The following is a 19,962-nucleotide window of genomic DNA, read 5'->3' on the forward strand; positions in this document are numbered from 1 at the left end:
GTCACTGTCTCTCTGTTGGTGGCAGGGGCCTCTCAGGGACGGGGTCTGTGTCCTGGAGGGCAGGTCTGTGGTAAGACTCGAGGGTGCTATCAGCTTCCGTAACAAGAAACAGTTCCCAACTGGACCAGCTCATACACATTCCAGTGTTCATGCTTAGGTGCCCCTACATAAAACCTTCACCAGAACAGCAAGCAAATCATGGGGAGTCTTGTTTTCTGTGTGGTCTTCTGACCCGAGGCTAGACTTGAACCACAGAGGAAGCAGGAGAAGCCAGCAGGAGGAGAGAAGGTAGTCTTCCCTTCCTGAGGCCTCATGGCCAGACACAAGAGTGTGTGCTTTATGGGCATTATCTCATCAGAAAGCTCTTTAAACCAGCCAACAAACTCCTCACTTGCTGGAAGAAAGAAATGTTGAGGGAAAACATTTGGAATCCAGTCATGGAATGACCATTAACCAGCTTCATCATCTTGTCTAAATCACTTAATCTCTTTGGGTGTTCCCTCATTTGTAAGACAAGGGAATTGGAAAGAAACTCACTGAATGCTCTGAGGGCTCGGATTTGAGTGCTGGCCCCACCATCTGTTAGCACTGGTCTTTGGGCAAGCTATCTGAAATTCATCTGACCACTAGGTTGTGGCAAAGCTCTCAAACTGAGAGAACATGATAGATCTCCTGTGCACTTTATTTTTCAAAGATTTTATTTATTTATTTGTGAGACAGAGAGGCAGAGACACAGGCAGAGGGAGAAGCAGGTTCCATGCAGGGAGCCTGATGTGGGACTCATCCCAGGACCCCAGGATCACGACCTGAGCCAAAGGCAGGCACTCAACTGCTGAGCCACCCAGGTGTCCTTCTTGTGCACTTTAAAGCACAAAAGGCAACCAATACTTAGTAGCACTTGCTGGGTGCCAGATACTGTTGGGTTTTTCATGTAGTAAGTCATTTAATACACATGGTAACCCATAAAAACCCATTTTACAGAGGGTAACATTCAGGCATAAAGACATTAAATGAGTCACGCAAGGTCACACAGATAAGTAGTGAAACTGGGATTTGAAATTTTTATGATTACTTAGTTCAAGTGATCAATTAGCCATTCCTCGGATCTTGACAGAGCTGGAAGTTAGTGTAATGGAATAAGCTTCTTCAAAAGTAGTTAATGCTAAGTTGTCTTTGGTAGTGCAAGGTGACCGCCTCATTCTGTGGTAAAGATGTAAATACCATAGTCAGGGATGTGTCACAATTACGGAACACACCACCTCAAATGAACTCCTACCGAAAATCTCCATTTAATAAGGCTCTCAGATAAATTCTAGGGCAATCTCTGTAAAGATGTTTTGTATCTCATGCTAGAAGAAAGATCAAGGAGAAACTACTTTTAACTGCTTAATTTGATGGTTTTTAAAACTTTCTCTACCCTGACAAAATAACTTTTAAGATGTATTACGTTTTGGGGTCTTCAAGACAAAGTGAAAATTTAAATTTTTTTCCCCCCTCTGGCCAAAGAATTTTGATGTTACAAATATTTCGTTTGCTTTAATTCTGTTTTCTCCTCTTCCTAAATCATTTGTCTGCTCTTGTAATTTTGCCTTTGCAGCATCCCTTAATCTTCCCCCTGATAATTTCTTGGTTTTGAGAACTGAAAGAGTCCTGGAGCCATCACCCAAAACAAAGCACTCAGACCTCACTGGCCAGGCTCAGGGTGAAGTGTACCCATTTCCCCATTGGTGCGGAGGATTCCCTTCCCCAAATCCATTCTGAGGTCAAGGCTTCTCTCTGAGCGCCTGTTTGTCCTTGATGGAACCCACTGGGGGCCGGGGGGTAGGGGTGTGCTGGCCCAGCTGCTGAATGGTGAGGCTAGAACTCCGTGCGGGGCTACAGATGCCCAATCCAGCCCTGCTTTCATGGCACCATGTTCCTCTCAAGTACCCGTGGTGAAGGGGCTTCTGTGTGGCATTGCCGTAGAGGCTAGAGACCAGTGCTGTGCTTGTAAAATCTCATTCACCCAAACACTGTGTTTGTGGTGCTCTAGAAAGTAGGGAAGATGGTCAGAGATGTGATGCTTTTATTACCCGCTTACTCAGCTGGCTTTGGTTCCAAGAAATTGGTGGTCTGTGTATTTTCAGTCTTTGATGTTGTCGGTAGATCCCTGCCACCTCTGTTTTGTTTAAAATTTTCTAAGTCTGGCATCTGTTCTTTTAGGAGGATTGATTTGTTCTAATTAATTTAAAAAAAAAAGGAAAGAAAAGATGAGAAGGAATAAAGGCTCTCTGTAACCAAGGGGCTTGTGTGGTGGTAACACTGCAGAGGTAATTTGTAAGATCTGCTTGATTTATTTTCTGATTTGCTGACTCCAGCCCAAGCCCACTGCCTCCTTGCCAGGCCTCTAAGCATGTATATAAATTGACACAAGCAGACATAAATCAATTTTATTATGGGGATGGCTGGCTCCATGTCCCACATCAGTCAGGCGAGAGAAGCCGAGGGATGAGGGGTCCTTGTTTGAGGCACTGAAAAGACACTGGCATAAGCTTTGTCAAGGCTGGAGAGGCAGAGAAGCCAATTGCAAAACCACATTTCCTTCCATAGGATAAACTGACTGTTGGCTTTTAGTGCCCATTTAAATCTTGTTCATTCTTCATATCCCTGGGCAGCACATGGCATCAGCACACAGACCCCTTGCAATACACTTTTGTGGAGAGAAATACAGAATATGGATGGGAAAGAAGGGAGAGGACAGGAGGGAGAAATAAGGAAAGATTAACATAAGTGAGGAATTAGGAAGATGGAAGAAAAGAACTAGACGGAAGAAAGGAACTAGAAGGAAGAGGAACAACAGGGAGGGAGGGAAGGAGGAAGAGATAGGAAAGGAGGAAGATAAATGGAAGCAAAGAGTGAGTGAGAGAAGGAAGGATCTGGATGGAAAATAAGAGAAAGAAAGAAGGAAGGGAGGGGAGGAAGGGGAGAGGTGCTGGCGACAGTAGCCCAGAGGGAGGTGTGGGAGTGAGCCCACACTCAGGGATAACTGCCTGGTGACCGCGGCTCACTTGGACTTGGCCTCTCTCTGACTTCTGTGCCACTGAACATCTGCCTGCCCGATGTGGCACTTCATTAGTTCATGTCTGATTGTCCAGTCATTTTATAACCATTACCTCAATTAGACTACCAACTTTTTGAGAGCAGTGCTTTTTCTTGGATATCTTTTGTGCTCTGGTCGTCCCTTGTTCTTCCCAGGTCCCTACGACAGCACTGGGTTCCTGGAACACGGTGAATTGTCCCCAGTGTTCACTGGACCCCTGGCAACCGTGTCAGTTTCTCTTGCTCTAAGTGTGCACCTTCCTTTTTATTCTTTACGTGGCCACATGGGAGTAGTGTCACCTCCAACGCTTCACTTATCATGTGCTTTCCAGAGGTGGTGTGATATTTAAAAACAGTCATTGTCACCTGAGCAGTGGAAGACTCACTCACTCATTAACGTACTATGACAGGTGACTGTTTAGGAGAACACTAGAATCTACATAATACTGAAGATTATTTTCAGAGTGGGGGAACCTTACAGACACCACTGAGAATATTTCATCTACCCTTACTGCCTGGCTGTAGTCCAGGAAGGAATGCTCTCCGATTAAGGTCAACTTGAATCTTCTTGGGACTGAACTGAACGAAGTATTTTAGTTTTGTGTTTCAGAGGTATGCTCCTAGTACGGACTGCGAATGGCCTGCTCCTCCGGTGGGAGATGTACACAGCCTGTGAGCACTGTCGATGAACGGTGGTATCGTGTCAAGATGGTGGGTCTTTGTAAATCCTCCAGTATCTTCTGCCATGTTGAGTCTGGTTTTCATAGTCAGATCTACCTGGTGGGCCTTGGGAGGAGGCTATACATATGTAGAGGGGGCAGCCAGACATGCTTGGGAGAACTTAAGTCCCAAAGAATACATAAAATGGGGGAAGAGCAGAAGAATCCCTCCTCTTGACTGTAAGACCGGAAGTATTCATCTGCTAATGCTCAACTCAGTGTGACTTTCTTGCTTCCTTAGGATCGCTGAGTGGACTCGAAGGGCTCTGGGCTGAACGTGGGGATCAGAAACCTTTTCAGCATAGTGCTACCTTGAAGAGCTTACCTGCCTGCATCCACGACACAATTTTTGACTCGGCAAAGTTTTAGTAAGCCATCTCCCCCCACCACCTACCACCCTCCTTCTGCCTTCCTCTGAGTGAATCTTTATGACGTGGTCATACGATCACATTCCGATACAAGAGGGCTGAGGGAATAAGAGTGGGTGGTTTAGAAGAGGCTGAGAGAAGAGGAAAAATATGCAGATATCATTATCAAGAGCAGGAATAATATTTAACTGGAAAATGGCCATTTACTGGGCTATACAGTTTTAGGAGCCATGTGCAATTCACATGCCCAGCATAATTTAAATTAATTCCTGGCTCTCCTTCCATTTCTAATCATTCTTATACTCATATGTGGCCTTTGGGGAAATCCTAATAAAATCAGCTCCATTACAGGCTGGATTGATTGAGCCTGCTTTCCTTGCTCGTGTCAGCCCTGGGGTATGCAGAACCTAAATGTTATTTTACAATTGTCGTAATGGTGATACTGTCTGATGTCAGACTGTGGCGTTCTAACTGGAATTAAACAACAACAACAAACCCAACCACCACCACCACTCATCGTACTAGAGTCAGCAAAACCTCCATGTCGTGGAGGCCAGGCTGAAGCTTGGTGGGGACCTGGTGACACCCAACTCATTCTGATTACCCAGAGGCAGATGCACCAGGCTGCTGCCCTGGGCTGGTGGTGGCTCCAGGATTCTGAGTCTTCCGGCAGCTGATAGAAGGACAAGGCCCTGGTGGTCACTTAAAGGGCAAACCTCTCATTATTTTGTTTTCTGCTTTAAAGCCCTGAGGATATGGAATTCCAGTATATAGCAGTAGTTTGGTCTCTGGATTTAAAAAGTCTAAATATCCTTTCAGCCTCACTGGGAGAGACACAATGTTGGGTCTAATCGCTGGCACCTAGGAGTTTTAGAGCACTTTTTCTATTATAATTTTTACTTCAGGCACGAGGAAACAATTCGGCAGCTCTACCGAGCATTTCATTCAGGAGATGGGGGGCTGTCTGGGGAAGACCCTGTGCATTTCCTCCGTGAAGGAAATACTTTCTTCATTATCTCCTAAAATAAAAGTACCAGGCCGAGATAAAATGGAATTCCCTCTACCTGAATGAATCCCTTCCCAGAGAAGCCGATCATCTAAGGGCCAGAGAACAAGTGTTGTGAATTCTCTCCTGAGAGACTACTGAGGGAGACCACATAAATTCTACCTGAACAAATGGATGATGGACACACTATACTGAAGGTTAGAACAAGAAAATTCATTATTTATCACCCCCACCAGGTGATTTTTACCCCCTCCACCCTGACGCCAAACTCACATATATACTAACACAACTGCTTCCCAACAAAGGCCTCCCGCTTGGGATTTCCAAGAGGGGAAGGGAAGCAATGTCAAAACTCAAGGGAAGGGTAATAGCAACAACAGGAATAATTTCTTGAGGGCTTATTCTATGCCAAGCTATACAGGTGAAAGCAGTATTTCATTTACTCTTTCAGGCAAATGTAGGGTTGATTATAAGAATGATACTGGGGAAGCTAAAAGAGCAAAGAAGCCCCTTCGGAAAGCTTTATTTCAACAAAGTCACATTGTATAGCTCATCCTTCTCATTTTTTCTGAGTTAACATAAGCATTTTCTGTTCCTCCCTATCCATATGAGGGGAGGCCACAAAGAAGACAAGAACACGAGTGTGAACCTCAAAAATCTTATAATCTCCTCATCCCCATTCACTCTGTTTTGGTCTACCCTGTTACCAGCTGTGAGACAATAAAAGGGCATGAATCTCCGTGACTGAAAAATACGTTTTGTTCCAGATGAGTCTCTCAGAGGGGTAGTATAAGATCCATTAGAAAGGTCAAGCAGTTGGTGGGATCATGAATTGGTAAAGATCATTTGACTCCGAATGAGAACACAATGTAGTAATTTAATTGATACCAGCCACCGAAGATTTAGAACGACTTGTATGTGTGTAGTCAGGGTCACAGAACTGCGGGCTGGGGGCCTGGTCCTACAAATTCCATGCACTTTGCTGCACTCTACGCAAGAGCTTATTTCCATTTTCCCTCCCAGCAGGACATTTAACAAGCTACTCAGTGGCAGGCTTCAGTTCTCTGCTACTGTGTCCATCCCCTTCCAACGGCTGCCCCCTCAGCAATGCTGGTTAATGACACCACTTTATTTCAACAGGGGCCCCTCTCATTGTTCACTGGAATTTGAGACATACATTGATACACGTGTTGAGCTCTTTTTTTTTTTTTTTTTGTCCTTTCTCTTTCAGAACACAAATACCACAATGAGTTAGGAGCACAGCAAATTCGCAGAGGAGCCACACTGAGCCTCAGAGAGATGAAGAGTGCTGTCCTGACTCTGGGTGCGACCCTTGTGGGGCACCGCTGAGAATAACTCTGCGGTCACTTTTTCCCTTTAGAGAATAATGCTGAAAAACACCTGATGATACAGTTTTCTTGAGAGTCATAGCAGATCTTTATGTTATTTGAGGTGATTTTCCCTCCATTGTCTAGAGTCCTTACCACAGAATCCTGTGAGAATATGGTCTAAGGATAATGCCCCATTAGCCAGCCTGACCTGATTTCTCCCTGTTTTGGGAACTTTCAGGCCAACCTATAATTTTAAGTCCCTCATATGCTTTTCAGAGTAATTTGGCATCTGCTGAAAGTCATTGTCATTTGAGATAACTGCTTTTCTTTCTATAAAGACAAAAGCAAATGAAAAGACGACAGCGATCTGCCAAAAATGGAGGTCCTTGTGGAGAAGTACTGATAAATCTCCAAATGCTATTCTATCCCTGATGCAGCTCATGCAGCGTCCACCTGCAGCCAGCAATCAACACGCTAAATCTTAGCAATGCAAGGCCACTGGAGAAAAAGAATTTACCTTGGAGTCCAGCTGCTGCATGTATGACCAAAGATACTCTATATTGGCTCCAAAAGGATGGACGTGAAGAAATGTCGAGATGATGCCTGAATTAAAAAGACAAACAGTGGACATTACTGAAAGGCAAATAAGAGTCTGAGTCAAATCATGTCATCCTATCCCAGGGATGGTTTTGTCAGGCTAAGTTATGGTCTCACCATTTTTAATAGCACTCAACAAGCATTCAGTAACAGTCGTTTTGAAGACGACAGTCATAGTAATGTGGCACACAGAACACTCTCTCTCCTGGAATGACACTAGTTAGAAAAGCTAGACTTGGAGATAATTTATAGATGAATAAAGGTATTTCTAAACAAAGACTCCTGGAAGCATTTCAACTACCAATTTTATGCTTGATTTACCAATATAAAATTGTAGTTATTGGGAGGATAAAATTCTCTGCTCTTTCCCTCAGTGGCCTTTGCGGAATGAAAATGGCTCATACAGCTGTGTCAGAGATCACACAGCCTCAGAGTTTCCTGATAATTACAGCTGCTAGTTACAAAAAGTATTTAATCCCTATTCCCTCTAACTGCCACTGAAGGAAACCCAAATCCTTTATTTCCCCCTGGTTGTTTCTGTTGTTTCAACAGAGCCAGCTCACTCTCTCCTTGCTGCTCTAATTTACAAGATCATTGTAAGAGGCCCAGGAATGGATGGTGTGGCTGGAGTCTGATATAAGTCAGAAGTCTTTTCCATTGTGAAAATCAGCTGTCACCATTGTACTGACAAATGAAAGGCTGGGTGTTGGTGTCAGGGCTGAGGTAAATAAAGGCATTACTTTTCTGTCCTCCTTGCTCCTCTATCCAAACTCAAGACTCCATAGACTGAATGCTGCTGTTTGTTATGAAACTGTGTTCAGACTGACATTTTTTAGTTCTCTTTTTAAGCAGGCTTTGAGATGAATTAAGTCTGAGGATAAGCCCTCACATTCTTTACTGGCAAACTCTGATGTTTGAGAGCCAGAGGTCGAAAGAAAGACACACGCTTGTCTGACATGCAGGCAGGATGAGCCCTAGAGGAGCACATCGTTCTTGCCCAGGGTCATCCTGGGAACTGCAGGGTGACCTTGGATTGATCTGGGATAGGGTCTCGTGGCCTCCCGATCTCCTGTGTGGTGCTGAGATGCCCCGGGATGAGTATCAGCATTTGAAGAAAAGTTCCCAGTTGAGCCTTCATCTGAGGACAGAGAACTGAAGGGTCTAGACCACGCTCTCAAAGAAGACGTGTCCTGAGAACACCACTCGTATGAGGTTTATACTGGTTAACAGAGAAATGAGGAAGATGGAAAGAATTCATTATTTCTCTATAACGCTAAGACCTCAGTTTTCAGGGACTGACTTGTTTTTCTTGAGATATGAAGAACTACCATTTTATTCTGAGATCATGTCCCCCCCCCCTTTTTTTTTTTTGCCAAACTATCCTTTTATGAAATAATGGCCATAGTAGAAGGTAATAATGGTAGTTTTATTATCTTGAAGTGGCAAACAGCTATTTTAATCTCAAGTGGAACTAACTGCCTTGTCCCCCTCCTACCACTTTATTTGTTAATTTATATTTTAATTTCATAGACCTGGCAACCACTCCTCTGTGTCTTTGGGTTCTCGGATCTGGTGGGGCGGGGGGCACTGTAAGTAGTTCTCTTACTAATGAGTTAAAAATATAGAAGCTCATGCAGGACTTACTTAAAAAAAATAAGTGAGAAGTATTTTTAAAAAATAACACTTATTTGCATTTGTTACGTGGGAGGAAGGGGGCGGCATCCTTAAGGGGAAACTCCAGTTGCAGGCTGGTGAATGGGGGTCTCCCTGCTGTCCCAGGCGGAGGACAAGTGGCGCTATGGTCACTAGGATCACAGGGAGTCCCCAACAAATTGGTAGGTGGGCCCTCCCTTCCCACCTCTATTAGAGGGCAAGACCTCTGGCCTTGTGAGAAGGTGAGGGTGTTCCTTTCTCCTGGCCCACGGACTCTCTGAGGCAGGGAGGGGGGTGCTCCAAGAGAGTGGCTCATAGAGCCATGAGGGGTGCTTCAGGATAGGGGCAGTAGCCCCTTTCTTGGTGGGAGATCTGCTTAGGCAGCAGACCGATCAGCCTTTGGGGTGACAAGGATATGTGTATTTCCCACTGGGTATGGGGGCATCTTAGAAGGCAGAGTTTTGAACAGTCTTGTGGTGCATAAACCACCCCAAGGGCACCAGCAAATAGAGAAAGGCATTTTTTTGTATTAATCTCTCTACTGGACAGGGACTCATCACCATCTCCTAGATAACCCACAGCCTCTTCTATAAATATCCATGGGAGCGTGACGTGAAGTTAAGTGTCTTCAGTAGAATAAGTAGAATGAGTCAGATGAGGATTGGGGTGGGGTATGGGGAAGAAGTTGATAACTTGGCCTAGGAGATGAAGTGCTGAAAAAGAACATTTAGGGATACCAGTAATGGGAGGACCTGGAGCGGCTGCTTTTGTTGTCTCTGTGGACATGCTCCCTCATCCTGGGTGTGTACCCCCAGGGAACTCTGCCCTTAGACAGTCTTTGGGTGTTCTGGTTCAGTATTGGGAATATAGTATACATTTACAATAAATGTATTTTGAATGAATTGATCCTCTAGAACTAAGATTTGCCAGTATACTTGTTTAAAATTTCTACTGTTCTCTTATTGATAAATGGGGATAAATAAGAACCTTAAAAATTGCTACCGTACTAACTGGTGATGTTTAGCAGTCTTTCAAAAATCAGGTAACTTTGAGGCATTATCCACTAGTGATTCCTACCCTTATCCTATTATGGATTCAGGACAGAGCAACCTGAATGTTTTAGACATGGAAACCTTTTTTTTTTTTTTTTTAAAGATTTTATTTATTTATTTGAGAGAGAGAGAAAGCATGAGCAAGGGGTAGGGGCCGAGGAAGAGGGGGAAGCAGACTCCTCACTGAGCAGGGAGCTCAATGCAGGGCTCAATCCCAGGACCCTGAGATCATGACCTAAGCCAGAGGCAGACTCTTAACCTACTGTGCAACCCAGGTGCCCCAGGCATGGAAACTTTTTATTGAAATTCTTTTGCTCATAAACGTAAGGAGAAAATGCTTATATGATTTCTCTATATCTTTGTAAAATCAGACTAGGAATCCTGACCCAGACATGAATATCTTCCCCTGGACGGTATTCAGAACTGTCACTGTGGTAGCTGATATTAATAAGCCATTCGTTTTTCTTTATAAAAACTGAGCAACTGCCATTAGATTCATTTGGGGCCAAAGTAGGTAATGAAATAAAGCCTTCCCAAGCTTTTCCTATGGATGGCAACTAAGCTATTCAGTACTGCTTGCGCTACAGCAGAAATAGGAAACATTAGTCATATCCTCCCGAGTACTGCGCCCCTCCTATTCCCTACTCCCACCCTGCCTACCGCTGCCCATCACAGTGTCATCACTGCAGAAGCATTAGTCATGCCATCTGAGAAAATGTAGTTCCTAAGCTCTGGTTTTGGATTGCATTCATGGGTGGGGTGAGGTGGGGCTTCCTGAATAATTAACTAAAGCCTCTTTGTAGCTCCTTTAAAAAGAACTGGTATAATTTCGGAGGATGAAAAAGGGCAGGTGGAACTTATGATCTAACGATTAATGCTGCAAACCCAGAAACTGGAGACTGTGTTATGGTCCTCTGGGAGGGACCTAAAAGCTTGGAGAAAAATACACTACCAACTGAACTACCATTACTGAACTGGTGGATCTCCAAAGGGACAGTCACTCCATCACTGTTCTTGGCTGTTTTCATGGAGAAGCAGAAGTCTCCATATTTAAGGATGAGTTTCCCAGCCAGGAAGATACAACTAAGTGTAAGTCACTGATTTAAGAAAACAACAACAAAAAAGGAATAGAGGAGGCTGTCCCTACTCTTGGGCTTTCTGCATATTGCAGGGCCTTAAAAACCGCTTTAGAAAGACCTACAGACCAGCTCTGTACGGCCTGTGGTAGACCCCTCATTAGGAAGGCCCATTTAAACGGGCACATAAAAAAGCATTTTGAGGTTTTTCCATGAAAATCATTGAGTTTATTCCCATTTTTAGACCTGACTAAGATCGAGGAAGTAGCAGCATTAAAATTAGCCAAATGGTGCTAGATTTTCACTGCTTCATTCACTCTTCTTTAAGCGTTTCCTTAGCAGCAATTAGGTGCCAGAGTGCTAGGGACACAGCACTGCACAAGACAGACAAGGCTCTTGCTCTTGGGGAATTTATATTCTAGGTGAGTTACAGGGGATAAACACAAAGATTAAAAATAAAGGAAATATTTTCAGCTAGATAGCGGTAAACATAGCGAAGGAAACCTAACAGGCTTGAGCTTGGTGGAGTGCTACTTTACGCTGAGAAGGGGAGTCAAGGTACATTTTCCTGTGTCAGATGGGAAGGAGCCAGCCACAGTCAGCCCGGGGACAGGTGATTTCAGGTACAGTCAACAGAATGTGCAGGAGACCTGAGGTGGAAATGAACTGGCAGGAACCACCATGGCTGGAGAGTGGTACAGCATGCGTCTAGAGGTAGGTGGGGAGCCAGATCATGTAGGGCCATGTATTATGGCAGAGTAAGGGGTATGGATTAAATCCTAAACATAGCAGGAAACCAACAGAAGAGTTCTAAGTAGGGGCGTGATATATCTGAATTACATTTTAAAATTTTTATTCCAGCTACTGTTTGGTGAGTAGGTGAAAAGGAAACTGGGAGACCATTTAGAAGTGTCTGCACAGGACCTGAAGTGCTAAGTAGTGATTTCAACCAAAGAGGAGAGGGCATTGAAGGTAGGGCTGATGGAATGCATGTGAGTGTTGGCGGGGAGGAGTCCTCAGTATTTGGCCTGAGCAACTGGGTGGGACCATTTTCTCAGACAGGACTATGAGGGGAGGATCATATTCGGGCAGAGAAAAGGGGGAATCAAGAGTTTGGTTTTGGCCCTATTACATTGGAGATGTCCATTTGGATCTAAATGAGGATACCAAATGGCAATTGGAGAGGGTACAAATTTGTGAGTCAGTGGCAATAAAAAGGGATTTGAATAAAAATGCTCAGTGAGATTACGTAGGTAGAGGAGCGTCCTCAAGACTGAACCCTGAAGCAGCACAAAAGTTAGAGGTTAAGCTGAGGAAAACTCATCAATGGGCGTGATCCATAAGAAAGAATGGTGTCATGATAGCTAAGAGAAGAAAGTATTTCTGCTCAGAAGGTGTGAGGAGTCAACTGTGTAAAGTGCAGATGACAAATGGAAGGGTTGAGATTGGCAGTGTGAAGGTCTCTGATCACACTAACAGAACTGCTTCCGTGTGAGGGTGCGAGCCATACTGGAGTGGAGGCTGTGAGTGTAGACAGGTCTTTGGAGAAGTTAGGTTTGCATGGGGAGCAGGGAAATAGCTGTTGGAGTCAAGACAAGTTTTCCTTCTCTTTTGTTTTAAAGGTGTGAGATAGCAGAGTTCGTGTTAATATGCTCAGGGTATGAGCACCTGCTTACGTGTAATATCACCACGTAAGGGGCAGCGCAGCTTTCGTAACAGCCCTCCTAGATTACAGAATAGTGAGTTGAAAAGGACCGTCTGATCAGACCTCCTAACTTTATATGACACGAGAAATTAGATCCACAGTGGATATGTGATTTGTCGTGAATCCAATGCCTGCATCCGCCAGTGCTCAGAATGGGCCTCCCTTGCTGAAGGCTGTTTAGAGATTATCAGGCACTGTGGTTCGTCACAGGGCCAACCCACCCCTCTCCCGTCTTTTTTTCTCTGGTGGCCTCCTATTTAAAACATTTTATTGGTTATCTGTTACGAATAAAATACCAGTTTGTATATTCATTTTGGTCAGATGGAATCCCAGCAGAATATACCCCCCTTCCTCAGGCTATGTGCAGTTTCACTCCAGACTGTCAGCTTGGAAAGTTCTGGCCGAGATGAGCTTATCACTACATCCACAGTGGCTGATTGTCTCCCAGGAAGTTTAGAAAACCCTGAGGCCTGGCAGCTTACTGGGCAAGCGGGCCTCCCAGGGAGTCCTGGGAACCTTGGCTCTGCAGAGGAGCAGCTGTCCCTCTAGACAGTTGTGTCTTGCTGGTAACCAACAGAGGCCTGGCCAGAGGCAGCCTGAATTGTTCTTGTTTCATGTTGCAGCCTACAAGGCTTCCTGGACACTGAACTGGAGAGACAGCAGGGGCGATGCCGTGTGAAATCTGGGCTTCCCCCTAAGCCAGGAGTCTGCACAGTGCTAAAGCGTTCATGGGAATTGGGGAGAGGCTGTGAGTAAGCGGTGGAAGATGGATCAAACACTGGGATTGGTCTTACGCTTCTCAGTGCATTGGGATTCTAAAACGCTTTAATTGTCCAGAAAAGCAGCTTGTTCTGCTAATCTGGTGAGTATGATACTGATCTTGTTTAGTTTTTTTTTTTTTAATTTAAAGAAAAAATAAAAAATGTCTGTCTGTTGGTCTTACTTTAACTAAACCCTTAACACTACATCTGGTCCTTTCAGTACATTGTTCCTTGTGTCTGAATGGGCCTTGACAACTCCCTTATCTATCTGGAGAAATTCTGTGCATCCTTTAGGACTCGTTCAACCGTCCTTTCTTCCAACAAGGCATCTTTAGCGTAAGTAGTCCTTTCTTTGTGTTTCTGATTTTAGTACAAACCATATTTCATTGTCATTAGGTGCTGTCTTTCTCACTAGTCTATGAACTTCTTGAGGGAAGAGACGATCTGATCACTAGCATCGGTGAACACGGGTTTGGACCTATGGCAGGCCAGTAGTTCGTAGAGCCTGGTCCCATTACTGCCTGTTCAAGCATCACCCTGGATGTTAGTTTTACAATAAACACAATCTGTGTATGTGGGGCCAGAGAGTCCGCCTTTTAAACAGGCTGCCCAGACGATTCTTTCCCAGAATGAAGCCTGGTAATTTTTATAGCAGGCTCTTGACAAATGTTTGTTGATTTATTGATATGGACATTTGTGTCTTGGAAACAAGATTTAGGTCAATGACTCATTCTTTATGGTCAGTAGCTTTCAGAGAAGCACACACTTTCCAGATTACTTTTCTCAGGTGCAGCCTAAATGTAGCCTCAACTCCATTCACTGAAAAACACCAAAACATCACCATTTAACCTTCTTTAAGTGCATTTCTCCACGTTCCTTTCATTTGCTTCCTAATACCCATGTATTAGGGGGGAACATTCTCGCTCAGATAGAGACTAGTTGTGCACAGATGCATGAACGGGTGATAGTGATAGAAGTGGGGGGGTTTGACAGGAAGCAGCTGGTTCCTAGTAATATGTATCTGTAATATGTATGTCCTGATCTGTAGAGGAATCAGGGTGATCTGTAGTTTGACTTATCATTAAGAGTAACGGGGCCTGGGGGAATTTTGAAGAACAGATACTTTTTATAAATAAAGTTGTTGAGAAGGTTTGGACTATATCTGGATGGGATTTACAGTGATGACTAGCATTGACAGTGTGCCAGTCAGGGCTGCTAGGATTGGAAATCTACTGTATTAGAATTACTGAAAAAGAAAGAGAACATGGAGTGAGTGATACAGACCCAGAGTTAAAGTGTTAGGAAAAAACTCAGAAGAGATGCTATCAATAGAAATTTTTTTTTATCCATTCTTCATAACAGTAGCCAGTGGTTTCCAAAGTTTCTGTTCCATACAGGTTCAGTGCCTGCCAAATCCAATGTGTAGGCCATATGTGAAGTGGACAAGGAGCTTTGGCCTAGACACTAGGCAACATCACTGACCTAATGTGTAATTACTACAGAGCTGTGAGCTGTAAAATAGTACCCTGCATTGCCCTCTGTAAAAAATATGTTAACCTCTCTTTCCAAGCATTGGTTATAAAATAATCCAGAAATCACAATAATAAAGTGCTTTCTAAGGGCCGAGTTGGAAGATAGTACTTGGTGCCCATTAATCTCAAGCAGAAAGTTTGGCAGAATGGCTGACCTCTCAAGGGACTCAGGATCCAAATCTACAAAACCCCAATAGTATCTATGGAATCCCACCAATCTTCTGTTAGGTTTACCTGCCTTATATCTTACAGACTCCAGTTCTTTAAAAAGGGACAATAGAATGTGTAGAAGAATACCTACTCTTGCCCAGATAGATTAGTATAACAGTAATCACAAATAATTGGGATTGCTTGTGGTTTAGAAAGTTCTAGCCTCAGTTTTATGTTCTCTGTATTCCAGATTTGGATAGCTTATTTCTCACTCCTGGCTTCTCTTCCGGGAAGTCAAGATTTATGCCACTGTGCATTTTTATATAACATTTGTGTGTCCCAAGAGGGTGTTATCTGAATATATTTGCATATGGCATATACTATAGGTACCCAGAGGGGATGAAAGTTTTGCTAATTATTTCCAGTTCAAGGGAGATTTCTGCTGGGTTGCTGGCCTTCGAGGCTGACTTACAGCAGGCCCTCTCTACCCTCTATGTGCTTAATTATTCTGAGGGAAGATTCCGGGGACATTGCAAAGAGTATTCCTGACCTCTCTAGATATATCAGAAGTCCAGGGGAACTCACAGTGTCATTCTGCTTACAAGTATTCTTCAGAAAAGAGTAGCCCCAGCACCAGAAACTCCTTTCTCTGTCTGGCCTGGTCCAAAGCAGGTTGGGACCCATATTCTGTCATTCTGTCCTTGTGACAGCCCTCATCTAGATTCCAGAAGCTGCATGAGAAGTCTTTTTGGTCCCAACATTCAGCGTTCTACAAAGGACGAATGGCCAAACGCAATTAGCAGAGAGGCATACCGAATGGCAGGATCCATTTGCCAGTCTTGGAAACTCTTTTCAACCTCAGAGTTCCTCTGAATGATAATTCTCTCTGTGACTACCAAAGGGTAAGTACCTCGGTATTTGTGGGGAGGGTCTGGATAGGAAATCACATCTCATTTAAAACTTCCATTAAGGATGTTATTCTGTATGTTGGTAAATTGAACACCAATAAAAAATAAATGTATTAAAAAAAATAAAACCTCCATTAAGGTTGAATAAGATAAAATACCAAGGTATAGAGGTAATGAAGGGGGAAAAAACCTCCCAAGTTTATTTCAATAAAAGACTTGAGTTTCTAGCTTCCATTCTACCTAAACTTTGTCATATACTGATCAAAAGGAGTGTCAAATGCTAATATAGGTAAACCAGTTCAAAAGACCAAAAATGAGAGGGAAAATCTTGGAAAATTCAGAATTGGTTGTGCCTACTTTTTATTAAAGATTCTAACTTACTAAATTTTTTCTAGTACACTTGAATTTTTTAATACTAAAGGACCTCATGTTATAAAGGTAACCTCCTATCTACTCCTATTAACCTGTGGTGTGTAAAGTAGGTCATTTCTTAAATTTTGAAATAGCTGAAAAAAAGTGTGTGTGTGTAGTAACTATTTAGGAGACACTGTAAGTGAACTGTGTTCTCCAAGTAGAACATACAAGGAGAAGCAATCTTTAGTGAGATTCATTCCCATTTTTTAAAGCTTCAAATGGTATTACTCATGCTTAAAGAGGGGACGTTTACTGCTGATCATCATGTGCTTTTGTTCATACCCTAAAATCATGGGGGACCTCACAACTTTGTCACACTGAGCAAAACAGAAACAGTTGTCAGAGTTTGACATGTTTTCCAAAAGAAGAAAAATCTGGTTGCCAACTACATATGGGTTCATTTTGGGTTCCTGGAACTGATAACACATCAACATGTCTTATGAAACTTGTGCATGGCATGTTATTACAGCTGTATATCATCAGAGAGAAAAAATAATTGGTTTTCCTTAGAGTATCTCTAAGTTGATGTCATATTCAATAACCCTGTAGTTGAAAAATCTATATATGATGGATGAAGTTTGGACTATCTTCAATTTAATTCCTCCTGTGCCAGCTTCTACAGGCCCTGGCATACTGTCATTTTGAGGTGAGTGCATGCATTATTTAAAAAATGCAACCAGGTGCTACTTCTGCCAGAATATCAACTATAGAAGAACAATTTGTCTCACATGTACAACAGCCTCATTCTTCACTCTTAACTGTGCCAAGGAAGAGCCAGTTTAAACTTGGAACCCCACGCCAGGGTCAGTGCCAAGGCGCAGCTTGTATCAATGCTGTGCATTACAGACTGAGGAGGACAGCTTCTCCTTCTCAAGAGCGAGGACTTTGGAGATAACTCTTAAACATACTTCTAAAGTGGGTTCCCAGACACATCATCAGCCTATCCTCATCAAGAACTCTTCCTTGTGAGAATAAGTACTCGTTCTCAATCTGCTCATGAGGACTCTCAAAAGAGACCATTTAGAGCTTTGTTTTTGGTCCAGACCAAAAAAAACAAAACAAAACAACCAACCTAGATGTATTTTGTGGGGCAAATAAAGAATAAATTTTTCCTTTCTTTCCCCTTCCTTAGTGGCCAGGTTGTTTTATTTATCTTGGTTAAATGAATCCAAGCTTGGGCAGGGAAGCCTGGATTAGCATAGCAGTGGTAGTCCAGATGTCCCTATATCATCAACATTACAGGGCTGACCTCAGGATGAAGCTTCTCTTGAGTCTGGGGATCTGGCTTGATTTGGAACTTTTGGACTGGACACAACGTGGCCATCAGTTGGAAGTGGTGTGTCCAAAGTTTGGAATTCAGATTTGTAACATCTGAGATGCAAAATAATCTGTCTTCTTGTAATGAGTTTTATGTTGTACAACCAACTACTTTACATGATTACAGTATAGCAAAACCCTTTGGTTTTTATGTCCCTAATTTGAAGTTTAAGTATAATATGTTCTTGACAACGTTAAATATTATTTAAGATAAATAGATGAGGAAAACAATTTCCTTACCGATGAGCAGAGCTTCTTTCTCTGATTTTAAGCCTTGGCTTCTTTTTTCAATATTGTTTTCTCGGTCTTGGTTGACCAGTGCGACTGTCAACACATTGATTTCCTATGAAGTTAAAAACAGAAACCATATAGGAATGCATGTAGATTTTGTACATTTCAATAAAAGCCACCAGGTCTTTTCAACTCTAAAAAAAAAAAGGTCATCACTTCCATTTATAACTGAACATCAGCTTTTATAAGTAATTGATCTATGTGCCCAAAAATAGAAAGTAATACTAAAATTTAGCCTCCTGGCTGTTACTCCCAGAAAACCAAGTAACTATGCAAAAGTGGCAAATTTGGCATAAATTATCTTTTGTTCATGTTTTGATTAAACTCTGTTAGCAAAAAATATTTGATTATAGCTACTTTAACATGTTTTTATTTCAAATATAAAAAACTTCTCCCAAAACATGCACAAAACTGATTTATAATACTATGCTAGTAACTTGTATGAGTGTTTGGCGGAAATAGGGCCTATTGGGAAGGTGAGATAGGATTGTTATTAGAAGTGTTTACGTTGAATAAGTATATGTCCTTATACACAACTGTGAAAGGTAGATAAAGCGAAGGTTGAGAAATTCTTTTCTTTGGAAACTAAAAATGAAGAATTATACAACAAACCAATAATATGTGGAACACTGAAGTTGAACTATTTTTAGTTCTATGGTCTTTTTTTATTTAGAGTCAAAGAAAAATATTTGACTCCTATTCTCCCAGACCTGGTATTAGGGCTCAAAATGGAGAATGAGATAATAGAAAATCAAATGTAATGATCAGAGACATACATATTTGGGATAGAATCATTAGGGTAGTTGAGTTTCAGAGGAAGATTTCTCACTGAAAGTTATCAAAGAAGGATGAGCATATTGAGCAAACAGTTGAGGATACTCTATCAGATGATACCACAAGGCTAGATGTTCTAGAGATTAGTAGTAGGGTGGGGCGAAGGAGAACTTAGAAGGTCTGGGCAAAAGGTTTGGCAGTTGTTATCAGGACTAGAACTGATTATAGGGATAGATATTGATCCAGTTAATACAAATAAAAATTGGTCAGATAAAGGACATCTAGGAAATAAAAAGCACAAACTCCATCTGAAGGCATTCAAATAAAAGAAAAAAATAACTTCAGTGTGTGTCAATCACAAAAGTTCTATGAGCTGAATTTAACCTCTGAGCTGCTACTTTGTAAATCTGGGGTAATTAAAAATTGCCAGGAATGAACACTCTTCTAAGAAATTGCAATCGGCAGTATTTGGTGAGCATTTTGGAGGTTTGTCTAAAGGTCAGACTTACCTGCTGAAGTTGGAGTAAGAAATGAAGATGGGTGTAAGATAAAGATAGATCAGAGGAAGATGCTGGTTGGCTAAGAGGGTACTAGTGAGGCCTGAGGCTGATAGTGGGCATATACCCATGAGACAGTTGTCAGGAAGGGTTTAAGGAATGGTCCATATAGTGAGGCTGGAGACAGCTGGACATAAAAGACCATTAGAGATGAAAGATGTTCTTATATATCTAAAAAGGGATCTTGGGGAGTGTTGTTGGTTGAACGTCTGCTTTTGGCTCAGGGTGTGATCCTGGGGTTGAGTCCCAGATCAGGCTCCCTGCAGCGAGCCTGCTTCGTCCTCTTCCTGTGTCTCTGCCTCTCTCTATGCCTCTCATAAATAAGTAAATAAAATGTTTTTTTAAAAAGGGCAGATTCTTGGGAACCACCCCAGAAGGAAAAACACAATTCAGAAGTTTAAAACCAAACAAACAGTGATTTATGTAGAGGAGCTCAGAAGAGGAGTTAGAGGAAAGGTATAGGAATTCCCACTGTAATTAAATAAAATAGGGATGTGTTTTAAGAGCTAGAAGAGGTCTAGGAGGAAAGAGATGGAAGATATTACCTAGAATGATGATAGTATCATTTAAGAGATAATGAACCTGAGGGGCGAATGGAAACAGTACCTCCCAAGAAAAGGTGATCTGTTCACAGTCTGGATGGTAATTGGAGCCAAATGAAATTACTGAGAAG

The 19,962-nt window shown here is 42.5% G+C and overlaps 1 protein-coding gene and 1 long non-coding RNA gene across 23 annotated transcripts in view; one reads left to right on the forward strand and one right to left on the reverse strand.

Moving 5' to 3' along the window:
• The window catches only part of LOC140608117 (uncharacterized), an 88,136-nt gene that overhangs the window by 47,467 nt on the left and 20,707 nt on the right, over window positions 1-19,962 (forward strand). For 7 of the 14 annotated variants that reach the window (XR_012010109.1, XR_012010106.1, XR_012010103.1 and 4 more), the window contains 7 exons: window positions 3,676-4,165; window positions 5,071-5,368; window positions 6,403-10,893; window positions 11,742-11,852; window positions 13,209-13,447; window positions 13,567-13,682; window positions 15,739-15,930. This is a non-coding gene — a long non-coding RNA (uncharacterized lncRNA). The remainder of the gene's footprint in view (window positions 1-3,675; window positions 4,166-5,070; window positions 5,369-6,402; window positions 10,894-11,741; window positions 11,853-13,208; window positions 13,448-13,566; window positions 13,683-15,738; window positions 15,931-19,962) is intronic. The other 7 variants (XR_012010107.1, XR_012010098.1, XR_012010110.1 and 4 more) reach the window with 6 other exon arrangements.
• The window catches only part of ENOX1 (ecto-NOX disulfide-thiol exchanger 1), a 548,612-nt gene that overhangs the window by 4,627 nt on the left and 524,023 nt on the right, over window positions 1-19,962 (reverse strand). For all 9 annotated transcript variants that reach the window (XM_072782960.1, XM_072782966.1, XM_072782958.1 and 6 more), the window contains 2 exons: window positions 17,908-18,010; window positions 7,020-7,105 (listed from right to left, as the gene is read on the reverse strand). In XM_072782960.1, the coding sequence (XP_072639061.1) occupies window positions 7,020-7,105; window positions 17,908-18,010 (189 nt within the window). The remainder of the gene's footprint in view (window positions 1-7,019; window positions 7,106-17,907; window positions 18,011-19,962) is intronic.

The sequence above is a fragment of the Canis lupus genome, chromosome 17 (assembly GCF_048164855.1).
Source record: "Canis lupus baileyi chromosome 17, mCanLup2.hap1, whole genome shotgun sequence".
NCBI lineage: Eukaryota > Metazoa > Chordata > Mammalia > Carnivora > Canidae > Canis > Canis lupus.